Source organism: Coturnix japonica, chromosome 26 (assembly GCF_001577835.2).
Source record: "Coturnix japonica isolate 7356 chromosome 26, Coturnix japonica 2.1, whole genome shotgun sequence".
NCBI lineage: Eukaryota > Metazoa > Chordata > Aves > Galliformes > Phasianidae > Coturnix > Coturnix japonica.
The window spans coordinates 3589591-3612557 of NC_029541.1; the positions used below are offsets into that span (position 1 = coordinate 3589591).

General features: G+C 41.0%; 1 protein-coding gene across 1 annotated transcript; it reads right to left on the bottom strand.

Moving 5' to 3' along the window:
• Nucleotides 1-4936: 4936 nt before the first annotated feature.
• Nucleotides 4937-22933, bottom strand: ST7L (suppression of tumorigenicity 7 like). Its single transcript, XM_015885243.2, has 17 exons — nucleotides 22681-22933; nucleotides 22127-22209; nucleotides 21273-21432; nucleotides 20883-20937; nucleotides 20182-20297; nucleotides 18513-18591; nucleotides 18066-18220; nucleotides 17453-17550; nucleotides 17194-17308; nucleotides 16271-16348; nucleotides 15497-15569; nucleotides 14741-14843; nucleotides 11970-12120; nucleotides 11749-11841; nucleotides 9560-9699; nucleotides 5739-5808; nucleotides 4937-5454 (listed from the first exon to the last, which is right to left on the bottom strand). The coding sequence occupies exons 1-16, from the start codon at nucleotides 22871-22873 to the stop codon at nucleotides 5755-5757; spliced, it is 1746 nt and encodes a 581-aa protein (XP_015740729.1). The 5' UTR covers nucleotides 22874-22933; the 3' UTR covers nucleotides 4937-5454; nucleotides 5739-5754.
• Between the last annotated feature and the right edge of the window lie 34 nt (nucleotides 22934-22967).

Below are 22967 nucleotides of genomic sequence, written 5' to 3' on the forward strand. Positions count from 1 at the left end.
ACTAACCCCAGTGCTTGTACAGGAGGACGTCCCAGTGCAGGCTGAATGGAAATCAGAGTGCTGTGTGTCTTCTCACAGATGAGGCCTCCCGAAACTCCCCTTCAGTGCACTCATCTTCAGAAAGCAGATGTTTTCCATCTATAAAAGTTTATGAAGGCTGCAGTCTTGTCAGGGAATACTCGGTTCCACTCACAAGCCCCTGTTAAGTAATCTGAAGTGTACGGGGAGCCTTTTATGGAAGATCATGTTCTAATTATTCCTCCAGTCAAAAGCATGGCCGAACTCACAAACAAGGAGCAGAATTAATTGCTAAATGAGCTTCTGAATTAATTACCTTCTCTGAAGAAGCTGGGCAGGATGCACAGGAGGAGGAGACATCCAAAACATGGGACCTGTACTAACACAAGGCATTCTCTCTACCAAGCCACGTGCAAGTGAGAGAGGGCCTTAGCCCAGGCAACACCATGATATTTCTGGATGGGTGCACTGAACAGATGGATCAGATGTTGACCTACAACAATCCAGAATGCATACACCACCCGGTTACACCCCAGCCCTAAAAACCCTTCTCACAGCTGTAGATGCCTTTGTTCACCATCACACTCTCCAGAAGGCAGTGCTCATGCACCTGTGCCAGTATGTTGAATGAGGGCTATCCCAACAGCCACGCTCCTATGACAGGTCCAAGATTCAGGGACAGATGTATCAGGGTGTTCTGACTAACATCTGCACAACCTGTCAAGGTCTGTGTGGGAGCCTTCCTATCCCTTCTTATTGAACACGGCTCACGAAGGGCTGCTCCAAATAGCAGCAGGGAATTACTGCTCTGAAATCACAGCTGGTGAGTCAGTATGGGAGAATGCAATAGTCACATATTCTGTCACACTGTTTTATAACTGATGATAGCCTATAGCCAGATTAGAAAAGAAATCAAGAGTTTGTTAAGAGAAGGATCCAAGCTGATGAGGCTATGATGCGATTGCACAATTCAAGGCATCCAGAGTAGAATAAAATGTCATTGACCAGAAATAACCAAAGCAAGAAGGTCCCCAATGGAGACATGTATTCATTTTCATGGAAGCACCCTTGCTGATGCAATGAATACGGGTGTGTTATCCAGCATTCCCCAATGATTAGACTCACCTAAGGGCCCACCAAAAAGCAAGACACAACAATGGAAGCTGGAAATAAAGAGGAAAATTCCAAGCTGATGATCAGCATCCCCGATCGCCATCCTCTTCCTGCAGTGCTTAGGGCTGGGACATGCAGAGCACGCCTCGGCTGGGAGGTGCAAGGAAGGGAGGAGGGAGTCCAAAACTGAAGCTGCCTTTCTCCCTGTCTTTATTGACACGTGGGTGAGTTCAGATCACAGCAGGCTGAACACAGAAGCCCGCTGCTACTGCTGCTGCCAGCGTGACCTGATGGTTAGGGGACATTTTTGAACCATAAGCAGAAGATCAGAACAGACAATCCAGCACTTATGCTGCCACACAGCCTTTAAGTGCAGAAAGAGAAGCAAGGAGTCTGCTTGTTCTTGTTAACAGCAAAGCATGGGAATGTGGGTATTGCTGGGAGGCTGGCAGAATCTGAATCCCATCTGCGCTCGCTGCCCTTGCTACCAATACCATCCTCTGCTCAGAACACAGCACCAGCACACATCTGCTCTCTGCTTCCACAGCTGTTCCTGTTCTGAAATCTCAATGCAGTTCCATGTGGCTCCCAACCACACACCCCATATATTAGTAGTTTGGGAGGTGCATCTCCCCTCAGCCTGTCATCTCTGGGCAGGGGGGAAGGGCAGATTAATTTATGTCCGTAAGACCCCCATATGTACATCTCCTTTTCTCTCTGGGGGTTTGCTCTCATGTTTAACCTCCTCAGCCTGCTGGCACAGGAGGCCAATGATGCAGTTCAAAGAGAGGTACAGGCTCTTTGCTTTCCCCCTCCCCCTGGAATCTTCCCCTCTCACTTGTGGTCCTTGGGATTCACCCAATGCTTTTCAGAAAAAAAAAGAAGGAAAAAGAAAAAGAGGACCTCAAGACAAGTATGCCTTTAATAAGCAGTGAGACAAATAAGCTCCAGTTATCCCAGCAGAATTACAACACCAGAGAACAATTTTCTGCATTCCTCTGAAGGCCTGAAGGAACCCAATTGCCTGCTCTCAGCCTAAATAGGTACCAGACACCAAGTGCTCCATAAGCAAACAGAGCCCCCAAAGTGCAAAAATGAAATAAGTAAAAAGCTTCACGTTACATATAAACCAGCCGTTTGCACCTTGTTATTAATGATCTCGACTATGACCTTTAAACACTGCCTTGCTCAGAGTCATGGATCTACGCCTTGGCACCTTCACAACAATTCCAGGACAAGGAGGCAGGAAATAACCTGGCCTGGCCCACATCAGAACCATGGCATGGGAGAGCTGGAGTGCCCCAAGCCTCAGCTGTCAGCTCCTCCAATGCAGCAGCCTGGGCTAAGAGGTGAGCACCAACAGCATGAGCTTGTCAGCAGAGAGACAAATGGTGACTGTGGTTCATGACAGGGTGGAACCGTGATGCACAACTGCAAGGGAGCTCATTACCTAGAGGCTAATTCTGACGTGGCTTATCAGCCCAAAGAAACTAGAGGTGCTTCACACTGCCCCTGTCAGCCAGAGGAGTTTCTAAGCCTGTGCTGTCACACAGCTGTTTAAGAGTTAATTATAAGCTAGAGGAAAGTTTCACCCCCGTAGAGCTGCTCAGCACAGTCACTACCTCTGCAGGAGACAACTGCAACACAAATGTCTGCAGAGTGCTGGGCAAAAAATGTTCTGAGATTCTCAAAGACACCACGAGCAACAACAGCAGCAAAACAAACTCAAATCCCTGCCAGCGTGAATCAAAGAGATGATAATTATTCACATATTAGCAGCATGTATATGAACAAATGTTGATTTTCAAGTTCCTTGTTTTCATTGGCTCTTCCAAATATAATGAAGACTTGAAAAGTCTACTACATGACTTAGAGCCTTAAAGAGGCTTCTGCCATTCCAGTGGCTGGGAGGCACTACTGTAAAGTGCATGTTTCAGGGTAATGGCAACAATCAATGCTTATCTGTCCCCAGTCATAATTGTCTTGTTACATATACATTATGCAACTTAATTGCACGTGGACTGATATGGTAGCACTGTGGTATGCATCAGGTGCTAAGCCCCTGCTCCAAGGTGGCAAAGGAATGTTGCTATAAAGCATGAACAGTCCTGCTAGGAAATCATGCAGAGAGCTCCTCCTTCCTCAAGAATTACTGGCACTTCGAGGTAGACAGGAACATTTTCATTACATAGGCTGCTGCCAGCTATACTTTCAGCACAAGCCCATCCCCTTTCTGTTACTGTTATGTCAGGGGAGGACAGTGAAAGAAAGCAGCTCTTGGGATGATACATGGGAGGCACTGCTTCATTTATAACCTCACACAAATGCTGGAAAATGTTCAACTTTAAAAAGCATTAGGTTGGTTACCTTATGGGCCCCTGTGGACCAAGACGTGAAATTACATGAACACAACATACCTATTAATCACCACAATGATTCCACAGTGAGAAACACCACTGATGGCTGCAATTCAACTGGAAGGAAAGTTGAGAAAGTCACTAACTAGTAGATAGGTATCTCAAAAACACACGTTGGTACTGCCTTTCCATTGGGCTCCCCTCTTGATTCCCTGAGGGGTTCAAGTATTTAACTTGGATTAAAGCCCAACCAACATACAGAAGAGAGTAACAATGGTATTCCTACCTAAACGTGGGTGCTCCATCTCAGCCAGTCGCAATCAGGAGGTGCACAGGAGGCTTTGTAGTCTTTGTTTTCTTAAACTAGATTTGAAAAACTCATTCTGTCTTCACACTGCAATGTTCTTACATCACATTCTGCCAAAAGCTGCAATGACCATCACACCAATAACACCTGCCCACTGGTCCTTAGGCTGGAAGTTCTGCTGAAGCACCAGAAGCTGCACCTGCACTGAAAAACCTTTAGAGAATCAGAATTACGGACTATTTCATCTGTACTAATTAAAATATCATCAGAGTCCTGCCTACAAGGAAGAATCAAATAAAGAACATTCCTGCTGATTGGTTTAGGTACCGCTTCAGAGAACGGCACAGGCTACAGCAAACTTCTAACATTCAGGAGTCAAAAACCAGGGTAATTTATGACACCTTTCACAGAAGCTGTCAAGGTCACAGCTCACATCAATCTTTCACAAAGATCAGTGAAGATGAAGCATGCAAAATCTCCTTAGTTCTTACAGATAACTACGCGTAGCTCAGAAACACAGGAAGATGGATGACTTCTAATATGCACAGAATTAGCATTTATCTGCCAGCCTCTGCTATTCCTGTGATTTCCACATTTTAAGAAGCTTTTTGTCTAACGTGAGCCTGCTCCCTCAGTACAGAGCAGCAGAACTGAGTGTTGAGAAGCTGACATTTTCTCTAATGGGGGAAGGGTGGAAATGGAGGTCACACCAATTACCTCCAAGCACTTGGCTGCCACAGCTATCTGTTCACCTTTCCAGTAAACAGACCCTCATGGCTGGTCCATATCTGAAGTAATTCCTTTTAAGAGTGCTCCACACCTCAGGTCTCTTCAGATCTTGATATCAACAACGATAGCACTTTTCTTTGGACTAACACTTGAAAGTTCAGGTCTCCCAAGGAGACTCCCATGCAGACACCACAATCACTTTTGGTAGTTTCAGAAACCAGCCCATTCTTCAAGGCAAAGGGATTTGACAGACAAAATACGTATAATTAAATCTAAAGAAGAAAAACAAGAAGTAGAGGAGTTTACACTACAGTTTCCTTGTGTAATGCAAACTTACGGGATACAGAAGAAATAAATCTCTGCATGCTATCATCTATATTCAAACAGGCGCTTAAGAATTCAACAAACTCCACACGTTAAGAAGCAACCTTTTAATAAAGAAAGCAAAACCATACTTTGCTCTTAACAAATGTTTTGAAAAAGACTTACAAAATTAAACCAAAGCCAGTTATCCGGTGCATCTGCAGCTGAGAAGGAAGTGTCAACACTCAAAGCATCTGCCCAACTTACACTCTCACATTTCTTACAGAAGTTATTACCTTCCAGTTGTACAAGTAGTTAAGAGAGCACTGAGGTTGCTGCTCAATGAAAACTATTTTCTTAGGTGATTACAGACTCTAGGGCCAAAAAAGGAACTCAAACATGAAGCACCATTACCAACACGGCAGCCTACAAAGGACAGCATAGCTTTCTTTGCTGCCTCCCACAGCCAGGTGTCAGTCAGCCATGCCTGGGGTGCTGCCAGGACACATTGGGAACAATGCAATCAAACCCTCTGGGAGGAATGTTGCACTCAGCTGGTGCCACAGACTGGACAACGTGAGGATCTCAGTGTTTCCACAGCAAAGGAGAAAAGGAGAGTCCAAGGAACTGGAAAAAAAAACAAACAACAACACAGCAATGACAACAAGTGAGCTCAAGTTTAAAAATCAACTTCATGTTATAGGTTTAAGATATGAAGAAAGCAAGCAAAGAATCAAACCACGTTTGAGCACTTAACACCTGTGGCACTTTAATTACAGACGTCAGTAAAGGGAGGCAGAAAGGCTGAGCCTTCTTAAAGCTGCTGAGGCAATAACAAGGATGGTGGGACAAAAATACACAAAACAGAGCCTAAAACATGTGCTGTGTGAGCAGTGCATGGTGTGACTCACCAGGGCATGATGGGGCTCAGCCAGATGCCAGCACACTGGGGGCACTCACAGGCCACAGCACTCGGAGCACCTAGGAACAAGCAGCACATGTCAGAACAGCCTTTCTCCACACTACACCAGCGTGAAGCACATTGGGGATGGGGGTGGTGCATTTTGTTGGGGATTCAGACACGGATTATTTATAGGTCACCGATTCAAAATGTGTTAAAAAAAAAAAAGAGAGAAGAGACAACCCAGCAAGAGCAGCCCATTCTTCAGACAGGATTCACAGATGCCATCTAAACAGTTCCAGAAACAGAGATTAAGCTAAAACAAATGATGCAACCCCCACCCCGCACCTTCTGAACACCCCCACAGCCACCCCCCTGCTAACCAGGACCTGCGTTATCCTCACGCAAACCCTCTTTCCATGAGGCAGCAGTGACAGGACTCATTTACTTTGAGAGTTTTACTTCGGCACTCCTGGCTTCTATCATAACCTCAAATATTACATTAAAAAGGCTTTTAAAACATAACATTGACAACAGCGCAGGAGCTTTTCATTGCAGCTAGCTTCTTCACTGCCTGCGTGCGTGTGGCACCTTCACATTAAGTGCATGAGTTAAGATGTAGATTAGTGAGGCAAGGAACCTTTGCCCTTGGCATCGACACTCGGCTGTGACAGGAAACTTCAGGCTTTTTTTTGTCTATGAAGTGTAGAACCACTCATTGCACATTGGCAGGGAAGTGCACATCTCCAAACTATACACATTTTCTCTTAGATAAGCAAAAGACTCAAGTGTTTATAAATATGAAAAGTTCAGCAGCTGGCTAAAAAGTTAATTCTCCAGTCTCACTTAATGAGCTTTGGAGAAAGTGGTAGGGGGATTTGTTCAGAAAGTAAAGCAGTGTCACAGAAAGCAGGACTTGCCAGAATGGGCTCTGCTTAGTCCTGTATCCTGCCTTGAGATGGCTGCTATCAGCAGAACAGAGAGGAATCCTCTAAAGGGGAGCTGCACCGAATGAAAAATGTTTTCTCCTTATCTCGCTATCGTCAAAATTAGCCAATCTTTTTTCATTTAAGTCCCATGAATTCTTTCTTTGTTGCGAAAATATCAAGCAAACCATATCAAAATACTTTGGAACATGGATTTTCTTCGGATTTTGTCCAACTCCCTGAGCAAGAACATGCTTTCAGTAGGATACTGGAACACTGCTGCAGTATTTTTTCAGTACTTTAACTAACAGTGGTCTATTCCAGTAGCGAGGTGATGCTGGCATCACCCAAAATGATTCATACAGCACATCTTACCCTCTTCCTCCAGCTGAAGGATATTAAAAACTAGCGTTGCAAGAGAACAAATAAAGCTAGGCTTGCCACTAACTAGATTAGTAAATGATAAGCACATCCACAAGCCCTTCCACCTGTATAAAACACAACCAAGTTCCCTTTGGTGCCTGATTTAGAGCAAGGAAATACAATGGAATGACTGCCATCAGTTTCAAAGGGAGCTGAACCAGAGTAGGTGCCAGGGCTAAGGCCTTTTGTTGATGGTGTATTAGACTGTATATATTGGAACTAGTAAATGCTTCACTGTGATTTTTGGCCACTTGGAACATTTTTAGCAATTTGCCAAGGTTTACCCTGTGATTTATTATGGAGGAAACAAACTCAAGCACTAACAAATGAAAATATGTAAACTCCAACTTTTAAAGTCAATAGAAAGGTATTCGACTCCTTAAAGCTGTTTAGAGGCAAACAGTTCATACAGAGGCATATTAGGTTCAACCGTAGGAAACAACAGTTCAAGAAGTAACAAATGCAATTCAAGGAATCTATTTACAAGTCACTGAGAAGTCATTACAGGATTTTTCTTTTCACTTAGAAAACTTAAAAGCCCTGGAAAGACCTTCAGGTAATTAAACAGAAGGTAAACTTCCATTTTCAGTACAAAATTCTTCTTTTCAGGAAGAATTTCTTCACAGAGAGACTGCTCAAGCATTGCCAAGGGCTGCCCAGGGAAGTGGTAATTAAGAGATGTGTGGACATGGACCTATGGGACGTGGTTTAGTGATGAGATTCAGGCTGATGGTTGAACTCCATGATCCTGAAGGTCTTTTCCAACCTAAATTGTTCCACCATGCTATGAAAATTCACTGATATGCTATAATGCCACATTCCTCCAAAGCACAAGAGAGATGATTCTGTGCTAAAATTTCATGAAGTCTTGGCATTCACCACAGCATTACTTCTATTAAATACAGAGACAACTTAGAAAGGATCTGAAGCAATCCAGGAATACCACTAAAAGTTTGAGTTCAATATTGAAATAGCATTTTTTCTTACAGGTTTTCAGAATGGTCCTGAAAACAGCAGGAATAGGATCAAGAGTACAATAATCTAATAATTAACATAAGCAAAATATTAGAGCATGAATGGAATCAAGCATCAATTTTGTCAAAAACAGCAGAATACTGGAAGACAGAATTTCCTTCTCAGCTGTCAATCTCAAGAGTTTAACACAGAATTCACTTCTTGTCTGTTTACCTAACAATGTAATTTCCACTTTTTGCAGTGCTCAACTAGAAGACTAAGTGGCAAGAAGCCCTTTGTCAGTGCCAGTGATCTCTGTCAATTGGTGGGAGGAATTACGTGGTGATATGAAAGCTCCTTGATCATCTTTTCTGCTGAGCAGACACTATCTGCCCTTCCCTAAAGACAGTGAAATAAACACACTGCCAAATGGCCAAACACTGATTTCTTTCCCCCCACACTTGGACATGTCACTTGACATTCAGAATGCCATTATACAAAGCCAACTAACTTGTACAAAGTCTATTTTTTTGGTTCAAGAAACCCAGCAGAGAGAACTTCACCAAGCAATTCTTTGTTAGCATAACATTTGACCTTGTATCTCTTTGGAAATCATACAACTTTGCTAATGCAGTCCTTACAGAATTAATCAAGCAGATAGTTAGACCCTGGTTACTATGAACCCAGCCAATTATGAGCAGCGATGAAATTTGTCACTGGCATGTCCGACTACATTTTCCAACATAAAGATCAACAGAACTGTGTGGAAATGAGGCCCCAATCTCAGACCTGCATGATTTGGGCATTGTGGACTGGAATAAATAAAGTAAATCCAACATTTTTAGGAGCAATGTATTCTTAAGATTAAGGGCTTATGCCCTAGGTCCCCATTACCTGCTGTATAAAAACAGCAAGGTAGCAGAACCTCTTTCACCCTCTAATTTTGACTATCAAGGATTGAAAAAACAATTAATTGAGAGTTCAGTGTGTCTTAGTTTCAGCTGGGCTGGAATTATTTTCTTTAGAATGGTGTGATGCTATGTTTTGGTTCTAGGAGAAAAACAATGTTGATAACACACTGATGTTTATAGCTGCTGCTAAGCAGTGCTGTCCAGAGCTGAGGTTACTCCCAGAGAAGGACCCAAGGATCTGGGAGGGAACAGAATTAGGACAGTTGACTTAAACTGGCCAAAGGGACATCCCATATCATACGACATCATGCAGAAGGAGTTCTGAAGGTGGGAATTCATCCCTCTTTTCCACTTCTCATGGGAACTAACTGGGAATCAGTCAGTGGGTGGTGAACTTGTGCATCACTTGTTATACACATTCATATACGTATACATGAGGTTCAAACATCAATAAAGGCTAAATATACTGAGGCTGAGTCTGTGCATAAGGGAAATGGCAACTTATACAGTACAAAGCACAGCAAACATCTGCTGTATGGAAAGCGGAGTCTCTGATTTTTAAGAGACAAAAGTGTGGGAAACATTGTTAAACTAGAAATGGCAGAGACCATACTTACAGCTTTAGCAAAAACAACCATCAGCTCAGGGAACTGGTGTGTGAGGAGTGCAAGCATTGCCGAAAAGGAACACAGGCCTGCTGTGAAATGAATGAAAAAGGGGAGCTCCTTCTGTGGGTAAACGGAGACTTCATGAAACGCTGAAAAGAAAAAGAATATTGGCACTTAATAATCAAGGGTAATTTTCTAAATAGCCTTATGCTCCACTCCAGACTTAAAGTAGGCATCAATTCAGTCTCACGGCTATTTGAAGCACAATGTATTAAGTAAAGCATTATTACTGCCAGCCATCATAGCCTGCTCTTCTCAACCTTCTTTTTCACTTGCATGAGACTTCTGAAGCATTTCATCAGGCTTAACTTTTGATAACTTTTAATTGAATGGAGGGAAGAGTTGCACAACTCACAAGCTGTAATCTTGACTATTAGGTCTATTTCAACCATTCAGGTGTTCTCAACCTAATTCTGTTACCCAGAGAGAGGATCAGATCTACCCTTCCTGTAAGACTGAGCAGCTCGGTGTGCACAAAACAAGCACCATGTTATATACACATGCAAAGTAGGTCCTCAATACTTTTCAAAGATTTCTGGTTGGCAGACTACAGTAAATTTTTCAGAGCAGCTGACAGAGTAGACCTCAAAGAAAACAGCAGCAGGACGAGGTTATAAATTCTCTACATAGCAGTTCCTTGCAATTTCCAATCTATGGTAACAAAATCAAAAGAAGGTGATTAGCAAGGCTGAGGGGCTGGCATATGGAGCTTTCAGCACTCAAGACACTACAACTGGTTACTAGCTGAGGATCTGTTTGGTGAATGTGCAATTACTTCTGGCCAAGAATACCTGCAGCTCTGACTTCTATCCAATGATTCTGAAAGGTTCTTTAAACGAGGAAAAGCAGTTTCTATAGACATAAGTAATTATGAAAGGGCTGCATATTTCTTCAAGAGCTGATTGTTTAAATCTAAGGGGAAAAAAAAGCTTCAAAACCTACTCGCTCTTTGCTAAGAAATCAAAGAAATCATTTGCCTGCTATGGAAAACTATTACACTCATACAATGCAGAAACTCAGCTGGATTTTAAAACAAGGAGATACATAAGGTAGAAAAAGCCAGAGTCTAACATAGGAAAGGGTAAAAAATGGAAAGAATTCTTTTTGCAGTAGCTTTTCCTTCATTGGTACACCAGAATCAAATCCAGAGTATTTAAGGACAATGAGAGACACTTCTGTATGTTCACAGCCATTTGGGGGCTGTTAACAGTCAGAGCTCAATCCAGGAGTTTTGACTCATTAATTTGGTCAACGTAACCTTTTAAAATTTATCTATTTAAAATGAAGTATCAAGGTTTCTCGAGGAAGTGCTGCAATAAAAGTGTTAAGATGGTTTTATTTATGGGTAGTTTTATACTTTAAACATAACAGGAATGCGTGAATGATTGTGTTGAAATATCTGCATGTGTTGGTGTTTAATTATGCTGGGAAGTCTACAATTTAGGGTTAGTCACTAACTGAGGAATTCCTTCTGCAATATCCTGCATAAGTGAGAAATGAGTAATTTAAAGCAGTCTGGGGGCAAATTTAAATTACACATTTTAAATATAACTTCAGGTTTTTAAATAGAAACACGTATGTGTAGGTTTGCTTTCCACAGCTGTGGTCTCAGTGGGTCTGCTGCTGCTTTTGCAGTAGCTCTTTCCTCTTTCTGTGGGACTTTGTGTTTATCCACAATGCAGAAGTTTACCCTCAGAGGAATTCTATCAAATTTACAATTAAGAGCACAATTCTAATCTAAATTAATGTTAATTTCCTAAGAATGATGGGCACAGGTATTAATGGTTTATTTTCAGGTCGTCTCACCAAGGGAATGAAGCTTGTAGGCTCATACCTCCATAATTGAACTCAAAGTACTGAACACTTGGAGAAGACTCATTGCAAAAAGGAAACAACTCTTCTACAACAGTTATCAAATCCATTACTTCTTTAAAAAAGTAATTTAAAGAATCAAGCTCATGTTTACCCTACGCACCTGTGAGATATTTTAAGATCATTTGGGGACAGACATCAACAAATAGCTGAAACCCCTTCATGAGAAGCTCTAACTCAAAAACATACTAAGATAAATACAGAACACCACAAATTGAACATGTCCTTAGGTTATGTTTTATTATTACTGCTTACAAACCACTTACTTGGCAACAGTTCTCTGTCTGCTGTTTCCGTGCAACTTGGATAGGGATAGAAAAGGTGACCTTTCTCTAATGGGTAAGGGATCATTCTAAATGCTGAAAAAAAGAGGAAGTGACATTAGATCTGAACCTAATCCATACAGAAAGCAGGTGAATAAAGGAGACTGAGGTGAATAAAGGTAAAGATGTTACTCTACTGCACAGGAAAGAAAAGAGATACTTACTGCCTTCCCACGTACAGTGCAGCAGATGTAGAGCCCCTTCTATTCTCTTCCAGTGCTGGAGATGGAAAAAAGCATATGCTACTGCCTCACTGTCCCCTCGTTTCAGGATATGCTCTGGAGGTAGGACTAAGCTTTTCATCTCCAGTAAATACTGAAAGTGAAAAGGGAAAGTACAAACCTGGTTACACAGAATATTCCAAACTGTTTTCTAACCGTGAAGAGAATCATTTCTTGAGGGGCAGCTGAGCACCACAGTGATCACTTTCCATGTGCTTATAAAACAGTCCAGTCCCAACACAACACAGGTAGCATCCACTGGCATGGGAAGTGAAAAGCACTGAGTATAAGGCACAGATTGGAGTTCTCACACACAAAATAACAAGAAGAAAGAAGAAAGAAAAAGCATCTTCATAAAATAAACTATAAAAGAAAAACCACATTCTTGTGGTATAACACCACAGGAACTACAAGTTCAGGCTAATAAAAAGAAAACATTGGTATTTTTGTTCATTGTTTCATCCCTGCAAGGTTCAATGCAGAACTCTAAATATGTATAAGTATCCCAAGTATAAGTCAGGAAACACTGGTATGCTAATCACATGAAGATAACCCACCAAACACAGGAAAACCCAAATTTAACCTGGTTTTGTGGAGCTATCATCAAGTACCTCCAATGTGAACTTTCCCAAACATCAGCAGAATGTGTGATGCACAGAAGGGTCAAATAACACAAGACTTAAAACTTTCCTTGATACATGGGACACACAGTTTCTCTTCTTCACTGTATACTGAAAAACTAAAAGAGTTATTCCTTTTGAATTTTGCTTTTAAAAACAGAGGAGTCTTTTTTTAAAAGAACCAAGTGATAGTTCCAGCTCTATTATTTACTTGTGAGTTGTTCTCCCCCAGCATATAGGATCTCATTCAATAACAGCCAAAGCTAATCCGCATCTTTGATCACTGTAGCTAGTGATTCCTTTGACTGTCTCCCAAAGTGTAAGAATGCAGCCTGCTCACCGATTTATTTCAGCAGATGCCACAAACTATGAGATTATTTACTAATCTAGTTTGAGGACTTAACTTTTCCCATTCAGATTCTTGAAGGAATGTAGTAGGGGTTGTGCCCCGGCCAAATAAAGCACATTTACTGCCTGGCTAGGTTCTTCTCTTAGTGCCTTGGGCCCACACTCTGGAGGGTAATATTCTTGCTAATCCTCTCTAATCCTCTTCAATTTTTTTTTATTTTTTTATTTTTTTAACACAGTAAAGGATCACTCACACAGGGCTGCTGTGGGAAAATGGTCTCAGATATCTGACCTCTGACCTGACTCCTCATGCTCTCTCCTGTGCCCAGTTTTCAGCTGTAGGAACTGCTTCGAGTGCAAACACAGCAGTTGTGATGGAGCCCCGCTGCAAGCAATGCCACAATACCCCACAGCAGCCTTTTCTTAGCACTGTAAAACCATCTCCTCACTTTCCAAATAAAAAACATAACAGTAAAGCTCAGAGCAGAGAGAAACAGTTTTCCTTACACAAAATGCATAAAGAAAACTGCTTTTGTTGGATACCAGAAATTTCTGTTAGACATTTATTTAATGTTAAGCTATGGGACAGGACAGACTTCAGATTCAAAAAGCAGATTCCCTTCCCCATTAGACTGCTGCAAGCAATAAAACTCTGCCATGCAGCTCAATGAAGCAGTGCTTGAAGGCAACGTTTTAATTTGAAAGAGTCATGAAAAAAACATGGATAAGTTCAGAATTGGAAGAGATGATCAAATGACTGAAACCTGGCATCAGTTTCCATGAATGTCTGCAGAACTACTGTCTGCAAATAGATTTCTGACATGGTATCTCACTAAGGTATACGGGACTCCTGAAACAACTGAAGGACAAACAAAATTAAAACAACTTCCAGATAACGATAATGCGTTATAATCTTCTTCCCCTAAAGGCAGAGGCAAAAGAAAAGTCTGTCTGAGACTGTCTGAAATGAACTTGCTACTCTCTTGATCAGTCATGCAAACAAGCAGCAATTTCTCCCAGCAATTAGCTTCCCCAGTGCACATTCTATTGGATTGGACAGGCAGACAGAATAGAGGGGTTGGATAATTTGAGCCTTCATAGCAATAGTCACTCGGACTCCATGATCATTTGTAGAGGATTAGGTCCAGACCTAAGCAAACCTTTTGCATTCAAGGTTTCAAACTGAATGCATCACCAACACTAGGACAGTAAACTGCAGTATAGAATTCTATTTCCACGCAGTGCTCAGCTGAATCCTTATCTTGGACACTTCAAGATATTAAATTACATCACACAGCAGTATTGAGTCTTACTCTCATTTAAAAATGAGGAAAATCAATGATGGCAGATCTATACTAAGCAGAGCCTGGCTTCTAAGCATAACATGAAGAAGCATTTTGAGTAGTTATGGTTTGGAAACTTAATTTGGCTACAGGGATTTTAAGTGTCTAATCTTACATTTGGTAATTATTTATCCTCATCCATAGAAATGCATTAGTGGAGTTTCCAACAAGATGGACCATTTTGAGGGTTTTTCTGTTTTAAATCAAAACTGTTCAAACACAACCTATTACTAAAAACAACTCTACTTAATAAGTTTAAGTTTAAGTTAAGTCTGTTTAATAAGTCAAAGGCCACAGTGAACATCAACTTGAAGAAAATACGGGGCTCAAACAATATGATAATATAAAATGACTACTTTGAGAAAACAATAATGTGGTCCAATAGGAAATAAAACCCTCTTACCTTTGGAACATGAGGGTTAAATTCCACAGCTCTGTGAATTGCTTCCACAGCATTTATTTCTGCTGTACTAAGCCCTCTTTTGAAGGCAGTTTCTGGGGAGAACCTGAAGGGGAAAATTCATGCTGAACAGAACTAATAAATAATAAACACTAACCAGGTGTTTATTGGCTTTTATGCTTGAAGTTCATTAAAAGTGACTGATTTGTTTCACGGAGGCAAATGTTCATGCTAGTTTAAGTATCTTGACTGTCATCCAAGCCCACGAGGCAAAGATATGTTAAACTTTTTGAAAACTTCATGTCGACCTCCCAGGGTGACTGAGCACCCGTATCTTTCATGAGATTGATAGGACACCAGCTAGGGGGAGGTGAAGCTGGAATCAGCCACGGAAACAGACCGGAATCCAAGTGCAATGCCAATAAACCACCGCTATCACCTAGCACCCAATCCACAAAGCAAAGAGCTGCTGAACGCCACAGGCAAGACTGAAACAAGATTATACAAAGGTACACATGTGTGTGGGCTTTCCAGAAACATCTTCACCCGTGTTAACTCTATAGATTCTTAAAAGAAACTTTAAATTATGCTTTGCCATACCTAACTATATAGTTAACTATACATAACTATACATATATATAAATATGCATAACTTGCTCTTAGAAATATATTACATGTTGGGTCTTGATATTCTTAATTCATCTTTTAAAGCTTAACTTGAGATTAGCAACCATTGCTTTCATAGATGTGCTTTCTTACCTTTCTGAAACAGCTCTGGCTTTTAACAGGGCTGCTGTGTAACATATCGCTGCCGATTTTGGAAGACTGATATCTGTGATAAAAAAATCAAGCTGTAAGATTTTAAGGCAAGGTAAACCTTTTCAATCAACCTCCTCTGAGCTTAAAGACTTTTGATTTCAGTGCACCATATAATAAACATAACATCCAGAATATTCCACCTCTGTCTAGAAACGTTGAATCTCTTTGCACAGCCGTCTTTCTGGTCACTCTTCAGTGTCAGATTAAAAACCCAGAGCTGCAGTTAGGCAGTAAAGTGACTAAAACATAACAAAACACTGCAACTGAACTCAAAGAGAAGTGCGTCTATAAACGTACACTTAGGAACAGAGCATTTTTCCTATATTAACTCTGGAAGGTTTAAAACAAGCTTTTAATCTTTGCCTAATTTTGTAACGTTAACAAAGTTTTACCAAAAAAAATGGACAGACCATCTAAAAGCTCACCAAAAAATTACATTACAGACAGGTAGACAAATTCTTACAGAAAACACAACTTCCATTCTTTTCCAGTTACATAGGGGGGAAAAAAATCTATTAGCTATAGGTTTTGTAGAACATGCAAGGCTAAGTTTGAGCTGACAATTATAGATTGGAAGGATAGCACTCCACAGTACAAGTTTACTTTAAAAGCAGACAAAGTCTGGGGTCTAATTCCCAAATACCATGTTGTGTATAGTCAGATGGCTCTTGGTTTTTTTTTGTAAATCCCATCCTAGGCTTGTCCATCACTTACTAGAAGTCTGGCTGTCGTACCAAGCAAAACACAGGGAGGCTACAGAGAGTTTGAAGCTCTTGCTCATTTTTCCAGATGCTTAGGAACAAAAAAAAATATCAGAAACCTTTTCCTAAGGAAGTGTTACAATCTCAGATGTTAACAATGAAGCACCAGGAGAAAAAAGCAAATGATTTTGTTAAATTAATAAGAATCCACACAGAAGAACAGAGATGATCAAATAAAAGGAGCTTGCATTTGGGGTGGCCACATTCAACAGGCAAGAGATTTTGGCAAGAACGTGATATTTTTAATTCCCTGAAGCTATGAAGGAAGTTTACGTTTTATTAGCTTTTATCTAGACTTGTACAACACCTGAAATGTATTAATTCAGATGGAAAGTGAAAGCAAACTGCTGCCAATTAATGGACAAAAGCTTGTATACCACTAATCTCTGGTAAGAAGTATGCCTGTATGTCACTAACAATCTCTGACAAGGAACCTCAGCATTACAGAACTATGAAGCCAAGCCTGCAACACAGCAGAAGGGGAGACTACCTTGTTCAGCCATTTACATCAATTACACAGGGGGCCACGCACTAACTGAGAAAGGCTGATGAAATCAGGCATAGCCATGGATGCAGAAGAGATTAAGAAATTAAAATAATCCTTGAGCTGAGGCAAAGTGAGCTCCAAGATCTCTTTATGAATTAGAGTTAACTTAGAAAGTGTGTACCGGCTTACAGCTTGACTAAATTTGAGCTCACCATTAAAAAGAAATACAGAGCCCACAGTCTGGAAGTACCTATTCATTGGTGATTATAAGAATCTAGTCAAAGAGATGAGATACTGGGCAGACATTTGCTTTTAGACAGGCACACCTTGTCCAGTTCACCTATGTCCTTATACAAAGCCACCAATATTTCCCAACAGGTATCACTTACCATCATACTTTGCTAAAACTGCCTGGACATCTGCATAAGCCTGTAGCTCCAGTAATGCCTCCAGGAGGTTTTCATGAATATTCAGCATGCTGAGAAGTGGAAACTCTTTCATTAACTGAAAAATCAGTAAAGAGAAATGAATTAGGCACATATAGAAACTCACTTGAATCCCTCCTTCAACAGAGTAGTTGATAAGCCAGGCACAAAGCAAACTGGACAAGAGAGATGACAGTCACTCATTACTTTTCTGATTACTTACATCTCTCATCATTTTTACTGATTCTCGAATTCTTCCAAGCTTTCTTGCACACATAGCCAGTCTTCTTTTCACATAGACCAGTACATTTGTGTCTCTTCCTGATTAAAAGAAACAAGAACAATAGACTAACCAGTTTCAATTCTTTCTCTCTCTTAAAAACCCTACAGCCTTTATCCTAGCCACACGTAAAAGCATAAAATAGCTAATACTGCTATCCCAACCAAAGTCCATCTAGACCAATACCAGGCAACTTTTTAACAGGTTAAATTACAAAAAGAACCTATCTTTTTCTTCCAAAATATTTTTGTGATAACAGAAGATGCTATGGACAAATGTTAATTGTTTCATTAGCCTGCTCTATCTACCCAGCTTTCCAAAACACAATGCATCAGGCCTCAGAAGACAACCTACAGTGAATACACAGCACAGCTGCCACCTCCTAGATTCATCCAGGTACTACAACAGATCATACAGCACACTGTGCATAAGCATACTAAGACAGTAAGAGGTGCTTCAATACATTGTAAGTCAAACTAGAATCGCTAATTCTAACTTGGATTTTACACTTCTGCTCACATAAAAATAAGCGTTTCTTTGATTTCAAAGTGCTTACTTAGCTGTGCTTCGTGCTGGGGACTTTGGGAATGGCAGTTCTGAGACTTCCTGTAAATCATCTCTCCTGCTTTCAAAGCCTGCTTAAAATACCTCTCAGCATCTGCAATAGTTGTTGCTTCTTCCTCTGCGAGAAGAACATACGCAGTAGCACAACTGTAACAAGGCAAAAAGACACAAATCATTCCGAGGGACAAAGGACCCTATTTTTGAACAAGTACAGAAGAACCAGAAACAAGGAGCTTTCACTTATGTGAACCTACAATAATATTGACTGAGCAGTGCTAAAACAGCATCAGGAAAACAAAACTTTTCAGTTTTAGAGAAAAATACAAACTTTGAGACAATTCTCTAACTATTATTGGAATAAGAAACAAACAGCTCAGCTTCACTCCATTTAATCTTTCAGACTAGAAATAAAGCAAAGGAGTCCATAACCTAAACTTACTCGTTGTTCAACTCTAAAGCTTGATATGCTGCTTTAATCCGGGCTTGAGGGTTTCTCTCTCTCCACGCTTTCTGCATAACTGTTGCAAAAACACATAAAGACTGGTGAGATACAGAGAAGCAGGCAAACACCTGCTAGCAAACCAGAACAAGTGAGGCAATACAGGCTGCCCATGCCTCAGATCTGTGTTAACATTCACTTGTGTTTGCAAATACCTCTTTGCTGTGGAACTGTTGTAAGGAAATGAATGTTTTAATGTCAGCAAGAGTTTCTATCGAAAGGAGCACAATCTTGCAACTTCTCACTGTGTCACAGATTTGATTTAAGATAGCAACGCCATCAGGAAGATTATTCACTGACCATTTGAAAACTCCTACACTGAGAAGCAAAGACAGCTTATATAACCAGACAGATGTACAATTTCTAAAGTACTCCAGCTTTTGGAAACATTTCCCAAGACTTCTTGAAAGCTTGGCAGGAGTAATTGTTAAACACAGGGGTTCTTGCACAGACCTGCACAGAATTATAATTGATGCTTTCAAACAGAACCTCCAAGAAAACAGCGATGGAGTTAAGATCTACATTGCACATATCTATGAAATACTTTGGTGTTCAGATAACTATCAGATCATAAAGGGTTAAACAACATCCTTTTAAATGTACAGAGTACATTCCAGTGGCAAAGCCACACGACAAGCCAATTCAATATACATGATAGTCATCAGCTTATTAGAAAGTGTAGGAAACAAAAATGGTGACTTCTTCCCACTCAAAAGGGTGAAGTGAATCACAGTTTGATTTCAAAATCACAGTCAGATGAAGAGCAAACAAATGGAATGCAGCATCTCTAAACCTTTCCCTTAGTTGGAAATAGAAGTGAAATTCTGATGGAATGTTTCCATCAGGGAAAAACGGGAATCCCAAACTAGAAGTCAGCTTCGAGCAGAAGATGGACAACATACTTCGAGCTGCCATTATCTGTGCTGAAGTAATAGCTTTCATACTAAATAACAGCTCTGAAATAACTCCAAAACTTTACGTTCATGGAATCACATATCTGGCCTATCTCAAAGCACGATAAGAGAACTGAAGAATCTATACATGTTTCTTTTGGAACAAAACTTTCTGCTGTCCAGCAAGAATAACGTGGAAAAATGTTTGAGTTTTCTTTTGGAAACAAAATATTAGTCTTGGCTTAGCAAGAGAGACAATACACTCCACTTGTGAAATATGTAATTCATATCAAAAATGTCACAACGAGCTGACAAGTAATGCTTCCTTACAGCTAGGAGCCGGTCTGACAATAGCCAGGTAGAGAACAGTTTCTTCACTGAGTATTTGAAACACAATGGCAAAATAACAGAGATGGCACCATTTGTAAGGTTGAAATGAGATCACTTCACTGGTTGTTAAGGAAACAGCCCATGTTTTCAGTATTGTGCTGTTCATTATTATTATCTTTTTTTTAAGTGAGTTATTATAATATGTCAGGATCCTGAGAGCCTTTAGTAAAGCACAAGGTGAGAAAAAATCTCATTCCCAAATCCACACATTAAACCTTCAAAGTAGTACAGAAAGGCTAATTCACAAAATATTTGACATGACATTAAATAAACCTGTTTTACACACCCCAATTGTTACGTATCTTATGCATACAGAGTACAGGTACCTGTATCTGAAGGCCGAAGGGAATCTGTATCACATGTGAAAAAGTTCTGATGATCTTGAGCAGACAAATTCATGTCATAGTAGGTAAGAGGCTCTTTCCCAGTCACCCACATGTATCTTAAACAGGAGAAATGTCAGTAAAATGGTAATGCTGATGCCAAAGAAGATATCTGAAGTGTTTAACAACAAGTAGTGCAGAAATGTTATGTTAATAAAAGTCAGGAGCTGATCAGGAGTTTTCTTAACAGGTTGCACAAGGAAAAAAAACCTTTCTGATCCTGCAGTCCTAATCAACTTCCTTCTCAAGAAACAAACACAGAGGGTTACAATACAGCTGCATCTTCTCAGAGGAGAGACTTAAGATTCAGAATCACTGTCTCAATCTCTGAATAAAACATTAACAGCTGTAAGACCAGGACTTTCATAGAGAAGAGGAAAATAATTCCAGGAATATTTTTCTCCTACTTTACTCTCAAAAAAAAAAAAAAAAAAGATATTTACAATAATATTTGCATTCTTAACATTAAGACTGTCAAAGCTTGGATAGGTGCCTTTTAAACACAGGACTGGCATCAATCACCCTTGTAACCTTGCAGGGCTCGGCCGTTTCCCAGTACAACCAGTACAAGCTCTGCAGTGAAGCCATGTGTAGGCTCCCAGTTAATACTAACAACATGCAATGGAAAGTAAAACAGTTAATACCTGCTATATTCTGCCCCTCTGAAAAGATTAAGAGGATTTCGCCACATCTTGCATTCTGAAAAAGAAGTATTTTTTGAGTTAAGAGCACAAACAACATTGCTTTGTGTTTCATATGCAGTTATGAAAACGCTACTTTAATTTTAAAAGCCAATTTAATTTATATTTATCCAACTGGATCTAAAGTTACTGAAACAGTTTTAGCTGAACGTGTAATCTATTTCCTAAGGGAATAAATAATGCTTTAGATCAATTAACTCACTGTGTCATTATTAACATCATAGGATGTAGGCCATTCTCCAGTCATTACAAGCAATAGCACAGGGCAAAATCCCTCAAATCATTTGAAAGCTTCAAGCTGAATGCAAACTGTAGGGATGTGTTAGCAATCACCTGGCATGTTCTGCCTGTTCGCCTCATTCTCTCCAGCTGAGAATGCTGCTGGTGCTGGAGGGTTGTTTTCCACGCCGCCAATGAGTGGCCTCAGGTGACTCACAGATACCTGCTCAATGAAGGATGTGCCATATTTTCGGAAGTGCCACCATTCAAATACCTGTTATGGGAAAGAAAGCACTCAACATTTCCTTAGGCAACAACACCCTTCCGATATAAACACCAGGGATGGAGAGAAAACCGCACAGAGAAAGGACATCCCCTTGCAAATGATTCCAGACAGAATATATACCTAAAAATCAATGGTAATTATCTATTTCAGGATTGTCTTGTCACACAGGATTACCCAACATGGAAAAGATGGAAAAAAAGGAAAGTTTTACTCTCATTATGTTCCTCTCTCCCCAGGTCTTATTGTTACACTATGGACAATAACATATTAATACCTCAATACATGCACAAAGCACCAAAATACAACTGTAGGAAGCTAAACTATCTACTTTCCAAGATAGAAACAGTAGTTTCTTTCCACTGCTGTCTTTGCATGTATATTTTAAAATGTTTATATATTTATGCATGTATTCACATGTGTATACAAATAGACACACACCTCCTCAAAACAACCCTTCAAACAGATGCAATCTACTTTCCCTAAGCCTGGGCAACACACAAGTTAAAAAGTATATAGAATACATATGGAAGGATACTAAGTAACGAGCTCCTTCCTAGTGCAAAGGCACCCTCTAGAGTCTGACTGAAGAAGTCAGTTCCATTGAAGGTGAATGGCATAATCTCGGAGGTGCTGAAAAGGCAGGGAATAAAAGGGAAACAAAAAAGAAGAGCTGCCTACTTACAAATATCAGTCCGGATATAAAGGATGAGGTCACTGTGAGGGCAAAGTAGAATTTTGGAGTCAAAGTGCTTAAGAACACAGTCACTGTTGGGAGACAGAAAAACCAAGACTTAATGAGCAGAACTGAAAGACACAAAAAGGGGTTTTATTGAACAGCATTGCCTAAAAATCACACATATATGGTGTGAGATTATCTTTGGGGCTTCAATGGATAATAGTGCTTTATTAGAGCTGTTTTTGCCTGGATGTATTGCTGTGACAGCTCACTACTTACACAACCATCAAAATATGACCATCACATAACAACCTCCTGACGGCACCGGGCACCAACGCGTCCTTTTAGGGCCTTATTCCATCTTAACTTAAACCCATGATGCAAGATACTGCCCTGATCTCCATCAAGGCCCTCGAGGAAACGCAGTTCTCACCCTACAATCACCGAGGGTTCACCACAGCCCGAGGACAGCACAGTAATGGGGGACAAGGCCCGGGGGGGACAAGGCCCGGCCTGGAGGCCTCGAATCTACACCGCCCCGTTCCCCCCCCCCGCCTCACCGGCCGCCAGGCCGTCCCGTAGCCGCAGCGGCACCCGCAGCGCCAGGTAGAAGAGCCCGAGCCCGGCGGCCACAGCCAACATCCCACGGGCCCACGGAGCCGCCGCCCGCCGCCTCAGCTGCTCCCAGCGCCGCAGCGCCGCGGCCACCCCGGGACATGGCGGCTCCATCCCGGTACCGCAGCCGTCCGCCATGATTAGCGCGGGGGATGCCGGGAAGGGGAAGCTCCTTAAACTTCGCCCATCTCTAAGATGGCAGCAACGTAGCGTCTACCCGCAACCAACATGG